General features: G+C 43.6%; 1 protein-coding gene across 2 annotated transcripts; it reads left to right on the top strand.

Moving 5' to 3' along the window:
• Window positions 1–1,009: 1,009 nt before the first annotated feature.
• Window positions 1,010–22,703, top strand: OTUD3 (OTU deubiquitinase 3; the record flags this gene model as incomplete). 2 transcript variants are annotated; one of them, XM_081086457.1, is made up of 8 exons in its annotated part: window positions 1,010–1,221; window positions 7,723–7,871; window positions 11,809–11,921; window positions 16,024–16,146; window positions 19,148–19,279; window positions 19,761–19,857; window positions 21,182–21,366; window positions 22,282–22,593. In XM_081086457.1, the coding sequence occupies 8 exons, from the start codon at window positions 1,010–1,012 to the stop codon at window positions 22,450–22,452; spliced, it is 1,182 nt and encodes a 393-aa protein (XP_080942583.1). In that variant the 3' UTR covers window positions 22,453–22,593. The 2 variants fall into 2 exon arrangements, with proteins under 2 accessions (XP_080942583.1, XP_080942584.1); XM_081086458.1 differs by lacking the exon at window positions 21,182–21,366 and having other exon boundaries at window positions 19,148–19,234; window positions 22,282–22,703.
• Window positions 22,704–23,791: the final 1,088 nt, after the last annotated feature.

The raw sequence follows: 23,791 nt of genomic DNA, 5'->3' as shown, positions 1-23,791 counted from the left end.
GGTGGGAGCCTCTCCTGCCTCCGTGGCAATGCTAAGGATGTCCGACTGACGGCTTAGGCCCACTAAGCCGTCAGTCAGACATCCCCCCCAGGGCTCCCGGACTGCGAGAGGGCACAGGCCAGGCTGAGGGACGCCCCCCTCAAGTGCATGAATTTCATGCACTGGGCCTCTAGTCAAAGATAAATACAGATGTTAATTGAAACTGAAGAAGTGGGAGCTATTGCCGAAGAGGAGCGGAGATGAGGGAGCAGAAGGGATTGCTGATGGAGTCAGCTTCCAGAGTAGGTGGGTGTAGAATAGGATGACCAACTGTCCTGGTATACCAGGGACTGTCCCGGTTTTAAAACGGCAACTCCTGTGTCTCAGGAAGACCCTTACCCACAGGTCTGGGCAAACCTATGCTGGAATGAAGAGTACCTCTCCCTTGAATTATGAGGGACAGTAGAGGTTGAGAAGGGCAGGTTAAATCAACAAAGCGAATGGCTTTGGAATCAGGGAAAAGCTCTGCATCTGAGCTGTGCGATCTTGAACATAGTTAACCTCTCAGTTTCCTGTAATTTGGGACAGTTAAACAAGAATGAGTCATGTGAAAACGTCTACCCCAACTGCAGGCTCACAGCTAGAGTTAAAAGTGTTCGTGTCTTTTCTTTCCTCACTTTTGCCGCTATTCTCACCTCTCACTCTCCCTTCATCTACCCTTCCTCTCGACTTTTTCATTTGTTCTCTGGACTCACTGGCTCCTCACTTGGAAGACCACCCGCCGCTAGGGGGAAGCGCGGAGCAAACAAGGATGGGCGCCTCTCTAGCCCTCCCAGGGGGAGCTCTCTATGGCGCCGACCCTCCACCTGCGCGAAGGGGGCGGGGCCCTGCCACGTGACCTGGATGCCCGGTGTCGGCGCAGACGCGGCGGCCGCGTCGTCCGCTCCGCGTCCCTTTCCGTGCACCTGCGCTGCCGCCCCGCGGTCCTGCGGCTGTTCCTCCCGCCGCTGCGGGCCGCGGGGCCGAGGCCATGTCCCGAAAGCAGGCGGCCAAGAGCCGGCCGGGCAGCGGCAGCCGGAAAGCCGAGGCCGAGCGCAAGCGGGACGAGCGGGCGGCGCGCCGGGCCCTGGCCAAGGAGCGGCGGAACCGGCCGGAGTCCGGCGGCGGCGAGGAGGAGTTCGTGAGCTTCGCCAACCAGCTGCAGGCCCTGGGGCTGAAGCTGCGGGAGGTGCCGGGGGACGGGTGAGGCGGGCCCGGGAGCGCGGGAGGCGGCGCCGGGGGACGCCCCGGGCTTGGCGACCGTCGCCCGCTCTCGTCCACCCACTCATTCGGGCGGCCCGGGCGCCGGCCGCTCCCCGGGGCAGGGGGTCCCGCGGCGGGCGAGGCGGCGAGGCCGCTCCCCGGAGACCTCCGGTACCCCCCCCCCCACCACCCCGCTCGTGGCGGAGGCCGTGGGGAGGCCGTGGGGAGGCTGGCAGGCAGTCCAGATCGAATACCGGGGCAGGTCTCCTGTCGGTCGGTGCCCGGGAAGGCCTCTGAAAGGTGACATTTCAGCTGGTTTCTGCAGGGATGGGAGCGAGCAGCCGCCAGGACACGTGGAGGCGTGGTCCCTGGGTGCAGCGCTTTGAGTCCTCACCTCGCCCGTTTGGGAAAGTAGTTCTGTGAGCGCCCGTTGTCGCCGAAGCCAACGTCTCTAATTCTCCCATGGGCTTCAGTTTCTTCCCTGCAAGCCAAGCTTCCTTGCGGATCGGACTGGAGTCTAGGTCCAGCCTTTTTAGGGGACGCGGGGTAAATAAATGGGTAGGAGGGCAGAAAGGAAGGAAACAGGGCTCAGGAAGGGGGGGGGTGTGGAAGCAGGAGCGTGGATGGGAGAAGGAAAAGGGGAGGCAGGGGAGAGGGGCGGAGGGCGGTTACAGTGGCTCCTGTTGATGAACTGGCTCCGATGTCCCTTTCCCGTGGTTCCTAGTGTTCTCAGTGCTTCAGGCTAGTTGGGTTTCGTTTGATTACATTGTATTCACCACCACCTAGGGCAGTGCCCAGGACACAGAGGCATTCAGTGCATGTTTGGTGAACGAATGAATGAATAATAGCAGCAGCGAGGGAGGCCAGCGAGACCCTCAGCGGCGCCTCTCAAAGGGGCATTTCCTTAGTGGAGTCACTACAGCTAACGACTTGCTTTGCTGGGTCTTGCTTTTCACCTAGTGTCCTAGTACCTTGATTTTGGTCAGATATGAAGTTTTTTTTTTAAATTTTTATGTATTTATTTTTATTTATTTATTTTTAACAATTCAGGGCCTTACTTATTTTAATCAAACTCACAAGCAAAAAGGCACTGCTCTCTACAGCCAAGTACCAGTTGAATACAGGGGGTTTGGGGTGGGGCTACTCCTTGCAAAGGATTGGCTTGCTTGTGTTTGCTCTGCTGGGCATGGTATTCTCAATGTTAGGGTGCCAAGGAAACGGAAGTACTCAACAGAAGGTTGCTTAGAAATCACGCCACAGGGAGTTGTAAAGTCTTGAAGGAGTTTCCTGATGCTGTGGGAAACGTTGGGGGTGCTATCTCCCCCTCACCACCAGCCACCAGAGAGAGCATGCTTCAGTTAGTTCAGCAAACATCGGTTAAGCAAGGAGCTGGGAATACACTGATGACTGAGATACTTAAGGAGCTCATAGCCTCGGAAGAGAGAAACATAATAGCGGGTCTCCAACATTTTGGCCTTGGGACCTTTACACTCTTAAAAATGACCGGGGACTCCAGAGAGCTTTTGTTGATGTGGGTTACAGCTGGCAATATTTACTATATTAGAAAGTAAGAGAAAATTTTAAACCAAGAATACACAAACATTCCATTGGCTGTCAGAGTGATAACCTCATTTATCGGACAGCCTCTGGAAAACTCCACTGTACGCTTGGGAGAGACCGAGAGTGAAAAAGATAAATAACATCTTGGTTTTGAACTCACGGAATCCCTGAAAGGGTCTCAGAGGCACTTTTCCCCACACCCTTAAGCTGGGCCACACTCTGAGAATGGATTATGTAAATAATTAAGATAAAGTTGATTGTATTCTTAATAGTGATTGATTATCGTGGCACTATTGAGAAGGAAGCGGCTAACACTCCCTGAAGTGGTCAGGGAGGCTTCATTCAGAAATTCTCATTGAAACCTGTGCTCTGCTAGATGCCTCTCAGAGGAGGTCACGTACAGACCGGTCATGAAGGATCAATAGGAATATGCCAAGAGAACTTTCCAGGCTGAGGAGTAACAACTGTAAAGGCACCAGCGATTGACAAGTTGTTTAGGATGACAGGAGTGTAGGATACAAGGGTAGAAGTCAGGGTCAGTGAGGTGCAGAGGCTAGAGGCCAACTTGACTGGAATGCTTGTTTTCACTTCCAAGGTCTTTATTCTTTGGACAGTGTTAGGTAAAACGACAATTCCTCTTCTGTGGGCTCCACGAGGCTAACAGATTCTTCCCGTGGGTACATGAGGTGGACTCCCCTCATTAGAATTGTGTGTTTGGGGATGTGATAGGTTTTATCCCTGCAGTGGATGGTGTTTCCTTTGTATGTGACGGGTTGGCAGGTATCAGCATATTCTTTTACTAACATTTATTGAGTACTCTTTGGTGAAATATAATAAAGTTTTGGTAACATAAGAAATGGTTGACATTCTTCACTCTTCTGTCTTTCCATTCCGGTCTGATGACAACATTGAGTAGCCTGAGAGAGCATCTTGCTCTGCAGGCATGTTCATTGTTGATGGTGTGGTATCGTGGCACTCTGGAACCTCCGGGTCCTTGGGGATAAATTAGCTGGTATCCTCCGAGTCTCATGTTTCCGTTAGTTTAGTCAGTTTAGCAGAGATTAATTAGAGAGCTATTTACGGGGTTTTGTAATGCATCATGGGCCACCTTCAGATTTGTTATGTTGTTTGAAGGTGGACCCACATTAATTGGATTCAATTTCAAAACAAAAGAGACATTTTAACTTGGATGTTGTCCTGAAAAACATCATTGGCTATAGGGTGAAAAGAACCTCTAATTGGATCAGGCAGTACAAACAACATTAGCATCTCTCTGAGCTCTATCCAGTTACATCTTACTAAGTGTAGCGTAAATTACATAACTAATTAGTAGTGTTCTAAAATTAAAACATTGAAGAATCACTAATTTAAGCCATTTATCTCTGTCCCAAAACAAGTTGTTTTATTTTTTATTTTGTTTTTAGCACTGTAGGATCTTGGTGATGGAAGGGCATTTACGCGCCATCTTGCCTGTCTATTAGTTACCTGCATCGCCGGTGCAGCAGCCTCAGCTTTTGTTTCAGGCACAGTGGTTGTCAGCCTGGTGGCACAATAGAATCACCTGGGGAACTTTGGAAAAAATACAGTGCCTGGGCTCTCCCCTAGATCAGCAACACCAGAATCTCGGGCAGTGCAGCCTGGTTACTGACGATTTTTGAAAAGGTCCACAGGTGATTCTTGCGTGCAGTCATAATTAGAAGCCACTTATGATTAGAGTCTAGATTCTAGACCAGCCTTCTTTAGCCTAAACATTAGTCATTGTGTATGTTCTTCTTCTTACGCATTTTAGAACCACATAATTTTATCTGAACATGTCTCTTAAAATGCAGTAACTAGAATGGTACCCAATATTCTAGTTGATCTCAAAGAATGGAACCTGTCCCCCTCCTTTTTCTGCACATGGACTAGTATTACTGCAGCGTAGGAGCCCATTAATTTTTTTGATGTCTATCTTACAAGAGTGGCCCATGCTAAATTATCAAGCCCTTAAAACCCTTACCACTTTGTGTACTTGGTTGTTTTGTGAACTCAAATACAAGACCTTTATATATGTATATGTATATGTATATGTATATGTATATGTATATGTATATGTATATGTATATGTATATATCCCTGTAGCACAGTCGTTCTTAAGTGGGGATGATTTTGGTCCTGGGCGAACGTTTGGCAATGTCTGGAGACATTTTTGTTTGTCACATCTGGCAAGGAGGAAGGTGATGGTGGTGGTGCTACTGGTTGGTAGAGGCCAAGGATACTCCTAATAAACATTCTGCAGTTAACAGGACAGCCCCCACAGCAAAGAATTATCCCCATAAGTCAGTAGTGTGGGGTTTAGAAGCCTGCTGTGGTGTGTGGGTGAGGGCGTGGACTCAGCAAACGGTGGGATCTTCCGAGAGGTCCTTTGAGCAAGGACACTGTTCTCAGCGCGCTCTCTGCGGGCTCCCTAAGGCAGTGATGGCGAACCTATGACCCATCAACTCCTTTTTTGGTTGATTTTCTTTGTTAAATGGCATTTAAATATATAAAATAAATATCAAAAATATAAGTCTTTGTTTTACTCTGGTTGCAAGTATCAAAAATTTCTATATGTGACACGGCACCAGAGTTAAGTTAGGGTTTTTCAAAATGCTGACACGCCGAGCTCAAAAGGTTCGCCATCGCTGCCCTAAGGGAACTCAGTTTCCTGTAGTGATTGTTCACATTTCCTGTGTCCTCACCTTGCAGCTGTCAGAAAAGGAAGTGATTTGTCTATCTTGATTTTAAATTTTGACTGTTTTGAGTGATCTCAGGAAAGTTCGGTGAATATAGAAAGGTATATTAAAATAATATATAATTTAACATTTATTTGTAATTCTATTACCTAGGGGTAACTACAGCTGACATTTTGGTGGCTGGGTTTGAATTCTGATCCACTACATACCAGTTATGTGACCTTGAGCGGGTTACCCTAGGGCAGCGGTTCTCAACCTGTGGGTCGCGACCCCTTTGGGGGTCGAACGACCCTTTCACAGGGATCGCCTAAGACCATCGGAAAACACATATATAATTACATATTGTTTTGTAATGAATCACTATGCTTTAGTTATGTTCAATTTGTAACAATGAAAATACATCCTGCATATCAGATATTTACATTACGATTCATAACAGCAGCAAAATTACAGTTATGAAGTAGCAATGGAAATAATTTTATGGTTGGGGGTCACCACAACATGAGGAACTGTATTAAAGGGTCGCAGCATTAGGAAGGTTGAGAACCCCTGCCCTAGGGGGATAGTACCTAGCTCAGCGTTGTGAAGATTAAGCACTTTCAATACCTGTAAAGTGTTTCAGCAGTGCCTGGCACATTGTAAGAGATGTTTAATTTTCTTTGCATACATTTGTGTGTAGTGTGCACATGAACACATTTGAGCTCATGCAATGTAGTTTTATACCTACTTTTTTGGCTTATATGGAGAACATGTGCCCATGTTACTAAAAGTACTTAGAAAGCATGTTACTTTTGTAAAACATTATGCATTTTGATATATTAAATATTAAAGAACTAAATACACAGTTTTGGGCTAAGTGACACCTTTTAAGCTAGATTAAAGAATAGACCTAAAGGTTTAAGAAAAGTTTGAGAGAAAAGCTTAAAATTGAGAACGCTTTATTCATTAGCCTTCTTCCCCCTCCCCCATGGTTGAACAAAGACTGCCATTGTTAGATTTCAGCAACAAGACACCTCATCTAGTATACAACTGCTGTGTTCCAGTCCCTTCTAGAATCTTGCCTCAGATTGATGCAAAGCTTCTTGGTTTTCAGTTTATAGAATCTGTCATCTTTAAATATTTCCTCCTCCCCTTGCAAAAAAAAAAAAATAGTATGAATCCTTACACTTTTGAAGAGATGCCTGCCTCTGTATAACTTTCTATTGAAAGTTCATTTTTCTGAATTGAAAAACAAAAACTCCTTTCTCGTATGCATTTGCGTCTGAAAGTCCTTCTGGAAGTGGTAAGCATATATTTTGTAATTAGAGTGTATGGGTTTTCATTTGGAAGAGGAAACAGTTTGCTGTGAAACTGGGCAACTGTTTGGCTTCAGAATTTTTTATTTCCTTAGTTTTAAGGATACCAGATTTTGTTTGTTTCTGAGTATCTGGGCTCTGTGTTTGTGATATAGTTTGGAATTTTAGGAACCTTTGAGGGGTTTGAAAGTAATGATAAATCTTAAAGTTTATTGCCAGCATTTTAATTTTAGAGACAAAACGAAGTGAAAATTGTGTTGAAAGTTTCCATTGAGCAGGACTCACAGGAGCATTGCGGCTCCCTGGGTGAGAAGTGAGCCCAGGAAGAGGGAAGTGTCATGGTGTAGTATGCCTATGCATTCATGGGCCAAGTACCTTTCATGGTTTCTCCACTGTGTTCTTTAGACTTAGACAGGATGCTGAGTTCAGTTGTTTGTGTTGGGAGTTTGGCAAATTACTACCTTTTGGGGACTCTGCTAGGTGAATGACTAGTCAGCTGGGCAGCTAGAGTGAAACTTGTTTCAGGAAAGAGGCAGTAGATACGCTTTATCATTTTGGAAGAGCATATGGGAATCAGAGCCCTTGAGAAATGGCCTGTAGTGTCTGGACCCTGTCTTCAGGTGGTTAGTGTGTCACCAGCCTCACTTGTGGAAGCAGCTGAGGCCCAGGGATGTTTAATGACTTTCCTGAGTCGGCCAGCTGGTAACTAGGGAATAGAGTTCTTGTTTGTGCCTCTTATGGAGGTAATGTAGTTAGACATGTGCCCTACTGCTCTCCCTCAGTATCTGGGAAGAATCATGGAGTGTCAGATTAAGGCTTTCTCTTGTCTCTGCGTGGAGGATTTCCATGGATGGCCTGGCATGAAGCATTGTTGTTTTCCATGAACCAAATTAATTTTTAAAAGGTTGTGACCAACATTTTTGTTTTGATAGTAATTGCCTGTTCAGAGCTCTTGGTGATCAGTTGGAGGGACACTCACGAAATCATCTCCAGCACCGACAAGAGACCGTAGACTACATGATCAAGCAGCGGGAAGATTTTGAACCCTTTGTAGAAGATGACATTCCCTTTGAGAAGCATGGTAGGTTCCCCGTGGGACACTGGATCCTCCAGGAATAATACATTGGTAACTAAATCCATCAGCATCCCCCACCCTCCCAGCCAGGGATTTGGTTACATAAACTATGGCATGTATTCAACAAATATTATTTGTCTGCTCTGTAATAGGCAACGTGCTAGGCAGTTGGGATTCAATAGGCTTAGATGAGTATGCCCTTAATAACAATGATGATTGATGTTTATTGACTTGAAAAGCTGTTCATGACTTCTTATTCAATTGGTGTGGCGGGGGAAGCAGGCTGTAAAATAGATTGATCCTATTTTTAAAAGGTATACACACAGAGACGCATACTAGAAAAATTCTAGAAAGGTACTAACATTTTATGATTGTTTATTCTTGGCTCCACTTATTTTTTACTCCCTTTAAACTTCTGTAAAGGGGAGATAATACTAGCACCTATTATAGGCTTTTTTGATGAAGATTGAATGATATAGTTAAAATAAGTTCTTAACTGTTTGTCATCTGGGGATGATGGGTCTGTGCATATTTTAAAGTATCTTCTATAGATATTTCGGATTTTAAATGATCCTGTATTACTTTTTAACCAGAAAAATTAATGAAGTCATTTTAATTTCTCACCCAAACCCCAAACACAACCTGTTTTCTTTGAGGCAAATTATTTAGTGATTTTAATTAGTTCCTTATAGGCACAAATCTAGTGAGAAAGTACATAGGAACTTTTAAACTTTAATTTGACAATTATTTACTGAGGATGTTCTGTGCTAGGTGCTGATATATTTATGTTTTACAATAACATTTTTATCACAGAGTTCAGTCTTATCTGTCTGTTATCAGGAAAGAGAGAGAATATTCCCCGTGTGTTAGAGTGCTAACTCTGGGAACCATGTCCAGAAAGAACAGGGAGAGAAGCTGAGAAGGGAGGTGAGCTAGGAGCTGTCTGCATCGGCCGGGCGGATGGAAGAGTGAGAGGGTCTCCAAAAGGCAGCTGCTGGGCATGATGAGCAGGGTCCAGACCAAGATACAACTGGGAGTATAATTGACAGGACTCACTGGAGGTGGAGAGAGGAGGCAAAAGTGATTCTGAAGATTCTGTTGGGGAATGGCTAGGTAGAGGGCCATAGGAGGAAGTCATTGGGGGGGGGGGGGGGGCGCGGGGTGGAGCTATCAGTGATTCATAACTCAGAAGGGAAGAACTCATTCACTAGGCACAGCAACAAAACTCCCACTGAGTTGTTGATAGTATTCACTGAGTTAATGGTCCCTCTCTCTGATCACTTTTTGTCTAGCACATAGGTACAGTTTACCAGATGGTCAGCAGTTTACAAATTAAATGCGGGTATACGGGGCATGTTTTGTAGTTTAGCTCAATACAATGAATTGTGTCATTGGTCCAATTAAAATATTTTTGATGAAGTGAGCTTTTAGTTTGTGACTTGGAATTCCTCTTTGAACATCTTGAAGTGGTTGATTTGGAGGTATGACTGGGTAAGGGGCTTGTGTCCAGTGTGGTAGTCACTTAGATGTACAATGGGCAGTTGTTTTCTTGAAATGTCACTGTGTGTTCCTGATCGCTGGTTGGTGCTTCATAAAGAATTTGAGCTTTAAAGCGAGGAGTGGGTCTGACTGCCCTGGCAGAAGTGGAAAGAAACCTAGATGTCTGCACATTATGTTTGTGTGCCAGGTGAAGACTAGGCTTATTACATTATCCCTCGTATCATAGTGACGCGTTTTTAACGTCTGTCTACCTTGTTTCACTGAGATTCTTGAGGGCAGGGACTGTGTCTCTTCCCCAACCTGGTAATGGGAGGCACTCCTAAGATGTTTGTTGAATGAATAAATGAATGGCTCGCTTAACTTTTCAGGACATGGTTACCCTGCATCTGGCTGTATATTTTAGAATTATTCTTTTCCTTTAGACTGGCTTTGGAGAAGCAGCAACATGTTTTCTCCAATTGTACAAATATCCAGATCACAATCCTCAATGTTCTTAATGCTCCTCTCCCTCCCTTCTCGTACCCAGTCATTCATTAAGTCTCGTTACCTCTACCTTGATATCTTTTCTCTCCCTGCTACCATCTTGTAAAATCAGGCCTCTGATGGTCATTAGCCTAGATTTCTTCAATACTTTTTTAGCTTGTCTCATTGCTACTTGACCCATTCAGTTTGGGTTTTTTTTGCAGCTGGAGTAGTGACCTAAAAATAAATCTTTCCCCTATCTACAACCCATTGGCTGCTCCCCATTGACCTCAGTCAGGATAAAGGCCAAACTCTTGAGCCCTTTGCTATCTGTGATTTTCTTATTTCTCTATTCTCACCTCCCACCCTGCTGTCTTAGCATTCTAAATTTCTGCAAAACTGTATAGTCCACAGACTCATGTATCTACCCCACTCATCTCTCCTCTCTCTCCTCTGCTTGGAACATCATTTCTCTTCTGTCTCCTGTCATTTGGGAATTAGCTTAGTTGTCTAAGTCAAGAAGCTTATCTGATACACCTTACCACCCCCTCCCCACTACCAAACTGGCTTACGCTCCCAGACCTGGAGTTAGCCAAGCTGAAAGGTTTTAGGGCACAGTCTTTCCCAAGACTTCCCTCACTTCTGACACCAATTAAGTTTGGGGTTTCCTGAACAGCTCTCAGGCTCAATGATTTGCTATAAGGACTCACAGAACTCACTGAAGGCCCTTATACTCACAGGTATAGTTTATTATATGGCAAGGTTATAGGTCAAAATTAGCCAAAGGGCAGAGTGGGAAGGTTCCAAACACAAAGCTTTTCTTGTCCTCAGGATGCATCCTCCTCCTGGCATCCATGTGTGATAGAGTATTGTCAGCCACGAAGCTCACCTGAACTTTGGTGTCCAGAGTTTTTATTGGCATTTCATGGTGTGGGTTTGATTGATTGCCTAGCTCCCCAGTTTCCAGATCTGGCTGACATCGAATGGTCAGAGAGTCACCTCATTAACTTAAACTGTCAGGTGTGGCCTAGGAGCCCACGGTGAATAACAAAGACATTCCTATCACTTGGGAAATTTGAAGGGTTTAGAGCAGTGGTTCTCAACCTTCCTAATGCCGCAACCCTGTAATACAGTTCATGTTGTGGTTACCCCCAATTTCATTGTCACAAATTGAACATAATTAAAGCATAGTGATTAATCACAAATACAATATGTAATTATACATATGTGTTTTCCGATGGTCTTAGGCGACCCCTGTGAAAGGGTCATTTGACCCCCAAAGGGGTTGCAACCCACAGGTTGAGAACCGCTGGTTTAGAGGTTATCTCTCAGGAGCCAGGGATAAAGGTGAGACCTTTCTTTGGGCAAGGCCAGATTCTTTACCATACATCCTTTCCTATAGCAGTTATATGCTTCAGTAGCGCCTGTTTTCTTGCTTGCCCTCATTGGTTATAAACTTCTGAAGGGCAAACTGACAGGCTGTGTAATGGAGTCGCCAAAAGCCAAGATCTTGGAGTCAGGATGCCTGGTATTGTGACCTTACTCTGTGCCTCATCTCTAAGATGGTGTGCATGATAATGCCTGCCAGAGGATTGTTTTGAGGATTACTAGTAAAAGTGATAATCCATGCAGAGTAGCACAGTGCTTGACACATAATATGAATTCATTATTGCAAACTGTTATAATCACTGCTTATTAAATTTCCGGGTCTTTTATAGAGTGAGGCTTATAGGAAATATTCAGCAAATAGTTGTTGAAAGAGTAACTAAACGAATCCTTTCTTTAGAATGGTTGGTGCCCTTGTGAGTAGCACTGTGCATATGCTCAAACATCTGAGTTCCTAGACTCTGACAATGCGAATAGACTTTTTAGATGTCTACCCTTGCTTCTCATTATTTGGAACTAAGTACTAAAACATATTTGCGTTTGGATTTTTCCATTATGAAGACCTCATGTTTTTCTCTCTCCTATTTCCATGCAGTGGCCAGTTTGGCAAAGCCTGGTACATTTGCTGGCAATGATGCAATTGTAGCCTTTGCAAGAAATCATCAATTGAATGTGGTGATTCATCAACTTAATGCCCCTTTGTGGCAGGTAGGTCACCTATTCAAGAGTTAATCTGGCCCTGGCCAGTTTTGCTAAAGTGGTTAGTGGGTCAGCCCACACACTGAAAGGTCGTGGGTTCAATTCCCAGTGAAGGGCTTGTTACGTGGTTTGCAGGTTCAATCCCTGGCCCCGGTTGGGGCGCATGTGGGAGGCAACCAATTTGTGTGTCTCTCTCACATCAATGTTTTTTTCTCTCTCTCTTTGTCCTCCTCCCTCCCTCTCTTCTTCTTTCTCTAAAACTCAATGGAAAAAATATACTTGGGTGAGGATTAACAAAAACAAAACAAGAGTTTATCTGAAGCTCTTCATTATAACTTAGCTTTTAGGATGTCCTAAGACGATGAGGCATGACCTGTGCTATTGAACAGGGTAACTTGGATTGTGAGCCTAACCAAAGACCAGAAGCGTTTGGTGGCTTGGGAGTACCCTGTGCCAAGTTCACATGGAGTCTGGAGTATAATTCAGAAACCTTTAAATGCCAGAAACATTATTCAACAGTCACTTAACTGGGTAGTTTGGGGCAGAGAGCCTAATGTGGAAATACTGTCTATAATTCTGTAAAATATCTAAGCGAGGTTTTAAAAGACTAGTACATACAAATTTAGTTTTGAAGTATGCCTAGTCCCTCAGGTATGTTTGTGTTTTTTAGGTGGAGGGACCCAGAAACCAAATTTACTGTACTAACCATTGCTAAAAAGGATGTTCAGAACAACAAAATTTATTTCATGGCCTAGGACAGTGGTCGGCAAACTGCGGCTCGCGAGCCACATGCGGCTCTTTGGCCCCTTGAGTGTGGCCACAAAGTTTCAATTGCACTGTATGTGTGCCCCCACACGTGGTATTTTGTGGAAGAGCCACACTCAAGGGGCCGCAGTTTGCCGACCACTGGCCTAGGATGTCAAGCTCCATTTCTCTCTGGTCTGCTCAGCTGTGGCTTTGGTCCCAGTGGTTTTCTACAGCAGATGAGATCGTACAGTAAATGTTCAGTTTGTGCTGTAGGTGGCACTGAGTGAACTAGCTGTCCACTCAACTCTCTTTACCTTTGGCATCCTAAATTAGCCTGGCTCCCAATCCATCAGACCACACATTTTGTTTGGAAGGTCACAGGTTGAGGAGAAAGTATGTACAGGCCACCCCCTGCTCTTCCTCCTTTCGTTCGGAGTGCTTTCTGTGCTTTGTAGCTCGCCTCCTGCAGACTGGGTGTGTGATTTCTATCAGTCCTCCCTCTCCATTGCCCTCTGGGTCTAACTTTTTTTTTAATTAGGTAAAACATACTAAATGTAGAAAAATTTGAGAATTCAGAAAAACTAACAAAGGCAAATAAAAATCAGCCAGAGTAACATTCCCTAGAGATGATTACTGTTAACATTTTAGTGTGTATCCCTGTCATTCACATATACTCTTAGCTATAAAAATATTCATATGGGCCGAGACCGGTTTGGCTCAGTGGATAGAGCGTCGGCCTGCGGACTGAAAGGTCCCGGCTTCGATTCCGGTCAAGGGCATGTGCCTTGGTTGCGGGCGCATTCCCAGTGGGAGATGTGCAGGAGGCAGCTGATCGGTGTTTCTCTCTCATCGATGTTTCTAACTCTCTATCCCTCTCCCTTCCTCTCTGTAAAAAATCAATAAAATTTTAAAAAAAAATATATTCATATGGAAAGATATGTATCACAGTGTTTTATACACCTTTTAAACATATCTACACACATACAGACATGTCTATGTACACATACACTTATATATATATATTATTATAAAGGCAACTGTGGCCTTTTTTCTCACTTTTTCATAGACCACCAGCATATGTTTTCCTTTGTAAGTTGTTTATTCATAGTCTTTGCTCATTAAAAATAAAGTGGAGTTTATAGAGATATAATTGTCATAGAGCAAAATTAACCCTTCTTAGGCATACTTTTTTTTTTTTTTTTTTTTTTACAAAATAGTCATGTAACCATCACCACTGACAACACATAGAATAGTTCCATTACCCCTGAAAGTTTCCTTATGCCCTTTTGAGTCACTAGTCCCCTCCCCATGTCCTCAACCCCAGTAACCATTAATCTGATTGGTCTCTTACAGTTTTGCTTTTCCAGAATGTTATCTAAATGGCTGTATATAGCCTTTGTGTTTGGCATAATGTCCTTTTAATAAAATTAAAGCAAAATAAATGAGATATTCCATGGGTTGGTGAGGGATTTTACTGGGAGGGAAATGATGTGTGTGTGTGTGTCCTTTGGGGCAGTGTTGTCGGATGTACTGACACCAGGGAGAGATATGTTTTTAGTGAGGTGTTCTCTGAGGATGGTCTGTGAGCCAAGAGTTACCTTCTTCATTGTCCCAGTGTTTTGTCATTAAATTATTACTGTTCAGCAGAAGTCATCAAAATAATTTGAATATACAGCATAGTGACCCACTCTTGCAGGAAAGTTCTCCGTGCCAACTCAGTAACCATAGCCTGCTTTTTCTCCATTGATAACTTTATATTAGTTTCTTAATTATCTAAGTCGTGGAAGATAATTCTGCAGAGTTAGAATGTTTAAAAATACATTACTGTAGAGTTTTCTTTCATGGATTGCTAAACATTGAAAGTATATGTTTTTAAAATAAATGTATTTCTTGTATAATGGAACTATCCACTGGCTCTCCCCTGCCCCCATATCCCTTCACCCCAATGAAGCATCTTATGAAAGTTAAGAATTGAAATTGTTTTGATTGCTACTGTCATGGGTAAGAACTCTTGCATTGAAATGGGTAGGCTCATACAACAGTGGAGATATGAACCCTACATTTCTTTCCTGGTTACAAATGGAATCTATGCTTCTGTGAACAGTATAGATAGGTGTGATGTAGAAAGTGAAAGTCCTCTGTAATCTCCCTACTCATGAAAATTGCAGTCAACTATTTGGTGACCATTCTTCCTATTTTTTTTTTCTATTCATAATGCGTATGTAGTAGTATTACTTAAATATATAAGTAATTTAGAGATTATGTCATTCAGATATTCTAATAACGAGTTTCCTTTCCCAGTACTCTCCCTGGGAGATAAATGATGCTGTCTCTATTTTGTACATGTGAAAAGCAGACCGTCTGTACTTTGAGACCTAAATGGTTTACCTGGAGAAAACTTCACGGTTCTAGCTTCTGGTCGCTTGTGGTTCCTGGTTGTTCCATGGTTCTTGCTGTGCTGTTAGACCACAACTAGTGTTAAAATGAGCAGTAGTGCCTGACTTTCAGGAAAAAACAAGAAGGAAGTGCTAACATTTTAGAGTTTTAACAAAGAGGTAGTTGCTGCTTTCTAAACAACAGATTCAGAATCACTTTAGAGTTTCTGTCAGGGGGAGTGTTTGGTGGGTACACCCAGGCTGAACCTTATGACATGACTCTGGGGAGTACTGTTCTTGCTGGGGAGTGGCCCAGGGGTGCTGTTCACATAGAATATCTTGTGAGTAGTGCCTCCAGGGCTGTACAAGGAAGTAGTACCACTTGACTTTAAATAATACTGTTTTGAACTTGATGTAAGTGGGAGATTTGAGTTTGTGTTTCTCAGCATGTGGGTAATGGAAAATGCTATTTTTGTTGGAACGACAGGGGCACGCTTATTATGAAGTAATGAAGCATAAGTGGAAGGCCCCTCATTGTTATGGCCTCCTTTCTAGGTCCTGGGAAGGGCTGTGGCATTTCTCTATTTGCAATCTTGTATGTTTTTTCTCAAAGAGGGCCTCCAAGTTTGCACTTTAAGCCCAGCAAATTGGCTGTGCCCGTAGGCCTTCCCTCTTGTAAGGGGCCTGTGCACCTGGAGAGGTACTGATGCCCTGAAACTTTAGCCAGTTTAACTTCACTGTGAGTCTTCCCTGCTTGTTGAATGTGTGTTTCCATGTGAATTTATTTCCATATAGTTCCATACTAAGCACATTGAAGCATGCATGCATGGGCGGGAGAAAGATAAGTCAGAAGTGGCTCTGGGCATACCCAGTCTTATTCCCAAGTCATTTCACATCGAGCCTGTAGACTGGGCTTCCTAGGTAGCATTTCTCTCCATGAGTTGACACCGACCAAATCCTCACTGGCATCTCCTTTCTTTTGCTTCCAGATTCGCGGTACAGATAAAAGCAGCGTGCGGGAGTTACACATCGCATATCGATATGGCGAGCACTATGACAGCGTTCGGAGGATCAATGACAACTCGGAAGCTCCTGCTCATCTCCAGACTGATGTGAGGGAGGCCTCCGGGTTCTGTATTCTCAGCTCAGAAGGAACCAGGTTGAGGGCCGGGTGCCTGGAGCTAAAAACCAGTGATGTTTTTATGGAAAATTGCCTTTAAGAATCTGTGTGGGTTTGATTTGTTTTTACTTTTTTAGCTCAGGTGAGAGTGACAGATAAAATTACTTGCCATTTTTTTTGCTTTCCCTAGTAGCTGATAGTTCTGATTCCATGGATAGAATTTATATAAAAATTTTAAATTACTTTTAGTTTTAAAATTAATCCATGCTTCTGGACCTGGAGATGATTATGCTAAGCGAAATAAGCCAGTTGGAGAAAGACAAGTATCACATGATCTCACTTATATGTGGAATCTAATGAACAAAATAAACTGACAGACAAAATAGGTCCACAGGCGTGGATACATGGAACAGAACGACAGATCTCAGGGGTGGAGGCGTCGGGGGGGGGGGGGGGGGGTGGGGGCGGGTACTGGAAGATATTAACACTACTCTGCTATGAATATTATGTATAAAGTTGTTTGAGTGCCTGTTTTTAATCTTTTGGGTTTATACTAGGAGTGGACTCGCTGGTCATAAGATAGATAATTCTGTGTTAACTCTGTGAGGAACTGCCACCCGTTTTTCACAGTGGCTGCACTAGTTTACATTCCCACTAGCACTGTTCTGAGGGTTCCACTTTTTGCACATCTCCACCAATACTTACTTTTTTCTTTCTTTTAAAATTACGGCCATCCTGCAGGTGTGAAGCGGTACCTATGGTTTGGATTTGCATTTCCTTAATGGCTAATGATGTTGAGCATCTTTCCATGTGCTTCTTGACCATTTGTATCTTTGGAGAAATGCCTAGTCAAGTCCTTTGCCCATATTGTAATTGGGTTATTTGTACTTTCGTTGTTGTTGAGTTGTAAGAGTTCTTTATATATTCTGGATATTAGATTCTTATAAAATACATGATTTGTTAGAATTCTTTTTGTTTGTAGTAGTTTTTCTTTTAAATACAGAATTATCATCTGCCAATAGTGATAACTTTTATTCTTCCTTTTTAACACATTGTATGCGGGAAACGTGTTTACACGTTTTACGTATTTATACGTTCTACCAGTGTAGTAGAGCGCGGGACACGTATTAATACGTTTTTTATAGACTAGCGGTAGAATGCGGGTAACGTATAAATACGTAAACTAAAGTTATCGTAATTTTACTGAACGTGGCCATTTGCGCAAAAAATTAGCAAAAATGGCCCGCGCCACCTGTTAGCGCGCGATAAAAACTACCCGCAAACAATGTGTTAATTTGATACTTCTAATTTTTTTTTTTTTGGCTAATTGCATTGACTAATGCCTCCTGTACATTGTTAAATAATAATGGTAGTGGTGTGTTCCTTACTTTAGTGGGCATGAGGCATCATTCTGTCGACTTACCGTGGTTATTTAGCCACACCCACACCATGAACCTGTTAGCTTGTTGTCAGTTATTCACCATTGTTTGGCAATTTGATGAGCACTTTTATGTAAGTCCTTTCTGTGCTTGACATTAGTTCTTTGGATAAATTTCAAAGACTCCTGATACACATTGCCAAATTGTTAGAATATGCTTTTATAATGAGTTGCTTTTTATTAGCACTCTATCCGGCACTTACACTTTCACATGCAGAAAATAGAAAGGTCCTTGCCCTTTTCCTGTCTCCTGCATTAATAGCAAGCAGAAGGAGCAGGGACTGAGCAGCTGAGAGGGATGCTTTTGGCTCTTCTGGTTTAGGCATAGGCTGCAAAGGCTGCATGGATCCTAGGGGACTGCTCTTTGTGGTGTTAGAGTTTGGATTGACAGGTTCCTGTGAGTGTGATGGTGTACACATGAGGTTAGATGAGCCATGCCACTGTGACTGTCCAGCTGGGACAGGAATTCAGAGCTTGCTGATGCTCACAAAGGGCCTAGGGAGCCAGCTGAGAGGCGTATGCCTGTTTCTTCGAGACGCGCTGTCCTGCTGCAGGTGCTGGGGCAGAGGATCACTTCTGTTGCTAGGCTCATGCCTCTGGAAATCAGCAGCCATGGCCAAAACGTAGGCATCTGGAAACCGAAGGAGTGCTAATGCCATTCTTACTGAACACTTCCTACCGCATCATGGGCCATGGGCCGTTCTCTCTAATACTTCTATTGTAGACTGGCTGAACTATCTGCCGGGGTTCTTGATCCAGCATCTAGAAGGGTTCAGCAATCTGGAGAAGGGCTGTGTGTAACTTAATAGAGTCCAGAGACAGTATAATTTTGAAAGGCATTTGGGGGTCAGAGGAGCTTAGCTAAAAGGAGCTAAATTCTCCTCGTCTCAGGACCCCTTGCTTTTTATTAACACAATTTGTCCTAAGGCAAGGTAGAGATATACACATCAAAGGGTAGAGTTTCTGTATACACAGTCCATTGTCAGATTATCAGGTTTTGGTGAAACTGCCTTCAGCTGTTCAGGTGTTTGGCCAGCAGGGGGCAGTAATATGTAGATTGAGATGCCCTTAGCCAGGGGTGGGCAAACTTTTTGACTCGAGGACCACAATGGGTTCTTAAACTGGACCGGAGGGCTGGGACAAAAGCATGGATGGAGTGTTTGTGTGAACTAATATAAATTCAAAGTAAACATCATTACATAAAAGGGTACGGTCTTTTTTTTTTTTAGCTTTATTCATTTCGAACGGGCCGGATCCGGCCTGCGGGCCGTAGTTTGCCCACGGCTGGCCCTTAGCTGTCTGGCAGCAAACAATCATCCTTTTCAGGTTTGGGGAAATGCCCTTCAGCCATTAGAGATGCAGCCCTGCTGTCTAGAATTGGCTTCAGGCACTATCTGGATGAAATTTAGCCTAATCATAGCTTTTAAGATTGTTTCTGGAATTTCCCCCCTATATATGTGAATGTTTTTTATATTAGAGTGTTTTCCTATGTTGAAGATTCTGAACATAGTTTGCAAGAGTTGCATGGTGATAACTCTGAATATTCCTTTTATAGTTTCAGATGCTTCATCAAGATGAATCAAATAAAAGAGAAAAGGTCAAGACAAAGGGAGTCGACTTTGAAGATGACCTGCGAGATGAGGTGGAAGATGCAGTTCAGAAAGTTTGCAATGCGACTGGCGTTTCAGTTAGTATTTCTGTCACGCAGTGGCCCTGGTTTATAAGCAAGCGTTGCTGTGTCTAGTTCCCCTGCTAGTTTTGTAGCACCATTAGCATGCCAACACCTGATGGGCCAAAACAGGTCCATATGCTATTTGTAGTTTGATGAGGTGGTGTGATATGACTTAATGAGAGCTGTTCATTCATTTCTCTCCTGTTTGCTAGACTTTACCCAATACTGCTCAAAATCCTAAGGAAGTATGTGGATTTATTTTTTTCTGATTCATGTTTGTACAAGTAAAAGCATTTTAAAAGGGAATTAATTTATATTAATTGGTTTTTCACATGACCAACATTATTGAAAATTGACATTTTCTAAATGGAAAAGGTCTTGAAACCTTGTCTTAATCCTCATTATTACATTATTTTGTTTACCAAGTTATTGAAATAGAGAGAGAGAGAGGAAAGTGTTCCTAGAGTCTTGAAGTGTTTCTTTGTTTCTTGGATAGGATTTTAATTTGATAGTCCAGAACCTGGAAGCTGAAAATTATAATATTGAATCTGCAATAATTGCCATGCTTCAGATGAACCAGGGGAAAAGAAATAGTAAGTCCATGATTGATATTTATAAGCTTTCAAAATGATTGTATTGGTGATTTTTGATCATTATTGGTGATTTTTCAAGTATTGATGTTGAATCAAGTCACAGATAGTAATTATTCTGTCCTTTCCCTCACTCATTCAGCACTTTACTAGGTTCTTGTCCTGCATCTGGGAGAGTGTAGTTTGGGGTGGGGATGGGGATGAAGGTGGTGGAGACTGCTAGGGGAATGCTTGAAAAGGCCACCTAACCCAGTTTTGGAGGGATGGTGGGATGGAGAGTGTCAGGGAAGACTTTATCCTTTTAGAAATAAGATTCCTTCATAAAATCAAACTGATAATTAAAATTGAACGGAGAGAAAAATACCTTATTTTTCTAATGGAAATATTTAGATTGCTAACATCTGCCAACTGGTGCTAATTCAGAATTATTTTCAGTTGAACTGAGTTCAATTTTGTGACACAGAGGAAAGCAAAAAGATGTGATGTCTTAACTGTTTTTTCAAATCATTTGTTTAAAATGATTTCCAGCCCGGCCAGTGTGGCTCAGTGGTTTAGCATCGACCTATGAATAGGAGCTCACAGTTTGATTCCCAGTCAGGGCACATACCCGGGTTGTGGGCTCGATCCCAGTGTGGGGTGTGCAGGAGGCAGCCGATCAATGATTCTCTCTCATCGTTGATGTTTCTCTTTCTCTCTCTCCCTTACTCCCAAATCAATAAAAACATATTTAATAAAATGATTTCAAGACTTATTATGTGCCAGATACTGTTCCTGGCATAGTTTTCTATGTGATGGGGCATTTTATTATCCACTTTATATATATGCTGTGCCTTTTAAGAAAGCAATAGATAACTTGGTCTTTGTGACTTTAAAACAGCACTGTTCAGTGTCTGTGCTGTCTAGTATGTTGTGTATTTGACATTGGCTGAGACTGAAGAATTAAATTTTAAATTTAACTTAAATGGTCACATGTAGCTAGTGGCTCCTCTACTGTATGGCACGTCTTTAGAGCCTGTTTTATTTTTGGCTGCAAATGAAAAATTTCCCCCTAAACATTTCTATTAAGAAGTGGTTTGTCTAATGAAACAAAACAGTCTGCTGGTGGGAAGCTGATGGCAAGGTTGGCCAGCAGGTTACTGTTAAACTTACCTTCCAAATTTTACCGATATTTTCCCTCGTGTTCCCTGCTGTATTGACTTGGTATTAGGAAACTTGCTCTCCATATGGCAGTGAACGAGGGACCCAGGTACTTTTGGAGTCACTTAACAAGAATCGAGTTGTGTAACTCTTGGGTTCTCAGTTTTAATAACATGTCTTTCTTTGGAAGATGCAGAGGAGAACCTCGAGTCCAGTGGCCGAGTGCTGAAGCAGCGTGGTGCTTTATGGGAGGAGGGTGGCAGTGGCTCCAGAATCTTTGGAAATCAGGGCTTAAACGAAGGCAGGACTGAAAACACTAAGGCGCAGGCCAGCCCTAGTGAAGAAAACAAAGCGAATAAAAACCACCTCCCGAAGGTATGGAAGGCGTTGCAAGGGCCAAGGGTGGGCTGCTGTCATTTGGTGGCAGTGGTGGGAACGTGGAGCTCATTTTAGTGTGTCCTTTCCTTTCAATTTATAAAGTAGTAATTGTAGGAACTGTGGGGAGTGCATAAAGGAGTAGCAGGAAACGGAATGAAGATCTCGTTTGTCCTGTTTGGTGTCCGCAGTGATGATGAAGGAAGTGCATGCTGGAATTGTACTCTGGGGACACATCCAGCCCTTCCCACCTAACGCCACTGTGTGGATGGCTGCTTTCCACGGGAATTCACGCCATCACACCCCATTTTTATGAATACCGTCACCTGCAGTGAACACTTGCATAGTTTGTTTGTATGAATCTGTATTTTGCATTGCTTTCTTGGCTAGAGTCCCAGAAGAGGGTTTGACAGGTTAGGGGGCATGGATATTTGAAAATTTTAAAGGCTTCTTGGTAAATGGTCAAGAAGTTGTGCATCTTCCTCCCTCCATGCCCACAGGTAATATATGACACCATTTTCAGGACTTTCACAAGAAGTTCTGAGCTCAGAATGCAGCATGAGGTAAAACGCTACAGGCAGAGGCAAAAATGCGGAGTGAGTTAGGATCACCTGAGCGTTAACTGCAGAGGAAGGTGACTGGTGGCCTGTTTGCGGGTTGTCTTTTGTTGGACCAGGGTTCATGTTTTTTAGGTCATTTTGAATTGGTTTATGGGGAGCATGGGATTGATTGTGTTTGCTAGCTCAGCAAGGGGCTATACATTGAAATGGAGATTTGAGCAGTAATGGAAAGCACATCCTGTTTGGTCTGGCAGGTGGGTTTTCTCTGTTCTGTCTTGTTGAAAGGCGGCTGTGCTGTTTGCCTGTCAGCCCCCCACCTCCTTCCGCAGACCTCACCCAGCACCTTCTCGTTCAGGTCACAAACAAGCAGCGCCGAGAGCAGCAGCGCCTGGAGAAGAAGAAGCGGCAGGAGGAGCGGCACCGGCTGAAAGCGCTGGAGAGCAGGAGCAGCCACGGGGACAGGAGCGGAGCGGAGGCCGGCGAGCAGGTCACCTTGGTGAAGACCTTCGCTGCTCTCAACATCTGACACCGCTGCCTGCGGGAGTCGTAAGAAGCGAGTGGAAGTGGCGTGCTGCGCCCTGGCTTCCCAGGAGGCGGGCCTTAGGACCACCCACAGGACCCACCCAGGGGCGCACCCTCGGAGTTAGTGTCCTCAGGCCGCCTCTTTTTCTGTCAACATTTTGTTAGTGATGTGTTTTATTTTATGAAAGTTCAGTGAAGCCACTCATGTTCTGTGATTAAAAGGTTGAGTTTTAGGGTGGAGAATAGATCAGGGAAAACCTTTTAGGTATGGTTTGATTTGTTCTGAAAACAAAAGAGTTCTGTGACCCTGGGATCTTCCCTTAACCTTTGGGGTGAGTTTTACTGAAATTGTTTATGAAGTGGTTTAGATTAATTGTTAGAAATGCAGAATGACAAGTTTCCTTTAATTCTCTTTCATTTTCAAACAGATACGTTATTATACAGGATAGTTTGTAAATGATCTGCAACTCAGGAACGTGTTTAGGTTTATTTTTCTTTTAATCCAAGTTAATCAGAAAATACTTCAGGAAGTGTTCTCCCAAAGTGATGTGAGGGAGGGTGTGGCCTGCAGTCCAGGGGGAGTAAACTGCCTCCCTCCTTCCCGACCTGATGTCATTTCAGACGGGACGCAGGTGCTGCTAGTTCCTTTACACTCAAGCCATACGATACATGCGCCTGACTGTTAATTAAGCCTGGGCTTTGCTGCAAAATCGATAGTGTTGAGCTTTTGGTACTTGTTTTTGGAAGATGGGAAGATAATACAGTTCTGGGATTCTGACAGTATGGAGAGTTGTAAAGGGAGAAATTGAGGGGCCCTTGAGTGTTTGCCTGGGAAGAGTCTAAAGAGTTATTTGACTTGTAGGACAGAATGCTGGAAGAATATCTAAGGTTTTTCATCTTCACATTGTAAATAACTGTTTCCTTCCCCACTTTTCTAGACTTAGCTGCCTTCAGAAAAATAAAAGGTAACTTGGCCTGTTGCTAAGTTCTTTAGTTTTGTGAAAATGGAATCCCATAAAATGCTGCATTGATTTCTCTTTATACAAAACCCTTTGGGATTCTGACGTTGGCAGAACTCTCCAGCGCCCATCCCAGACTGTCAGGGAGTTGGGTGGGACCAGCAGGGCAGAGGGTGTGCTTTGGCTGAGGACTCTGGGTGACTCCGCGGTTCTGAGCGAGACAAATCTGAGCAGTGGAGAGCCGTCATTCCTAAAACCGACTTAGGTGGATGTGAGCTTTAAAACTGACGTCAGAAGTGGCCAGCCTTGGACAGTCTTTGCCTTTGGGGGACCTAATATTTCAACAAATAAGGTATGCTGAATCAAAAGGTGAATTGTTACCTC

This window comes from Myotis nattereri, assembly GCF_964212035.1.
Source record: "Myotis nattereri genome assembly, chromosome: 3".
NCBI classification, from domain to species: domain Eukaryota; kingdom Metazoa; phylum Chordata; class Mammalia; order Chiroptera; family Vespertilionidae; genus Myotis; species Myotis nattereri.
Note: the sequence above shows the minus strand (reverse complement) of the source record. Positions and strands in the feature narration are given on the sequence as shown.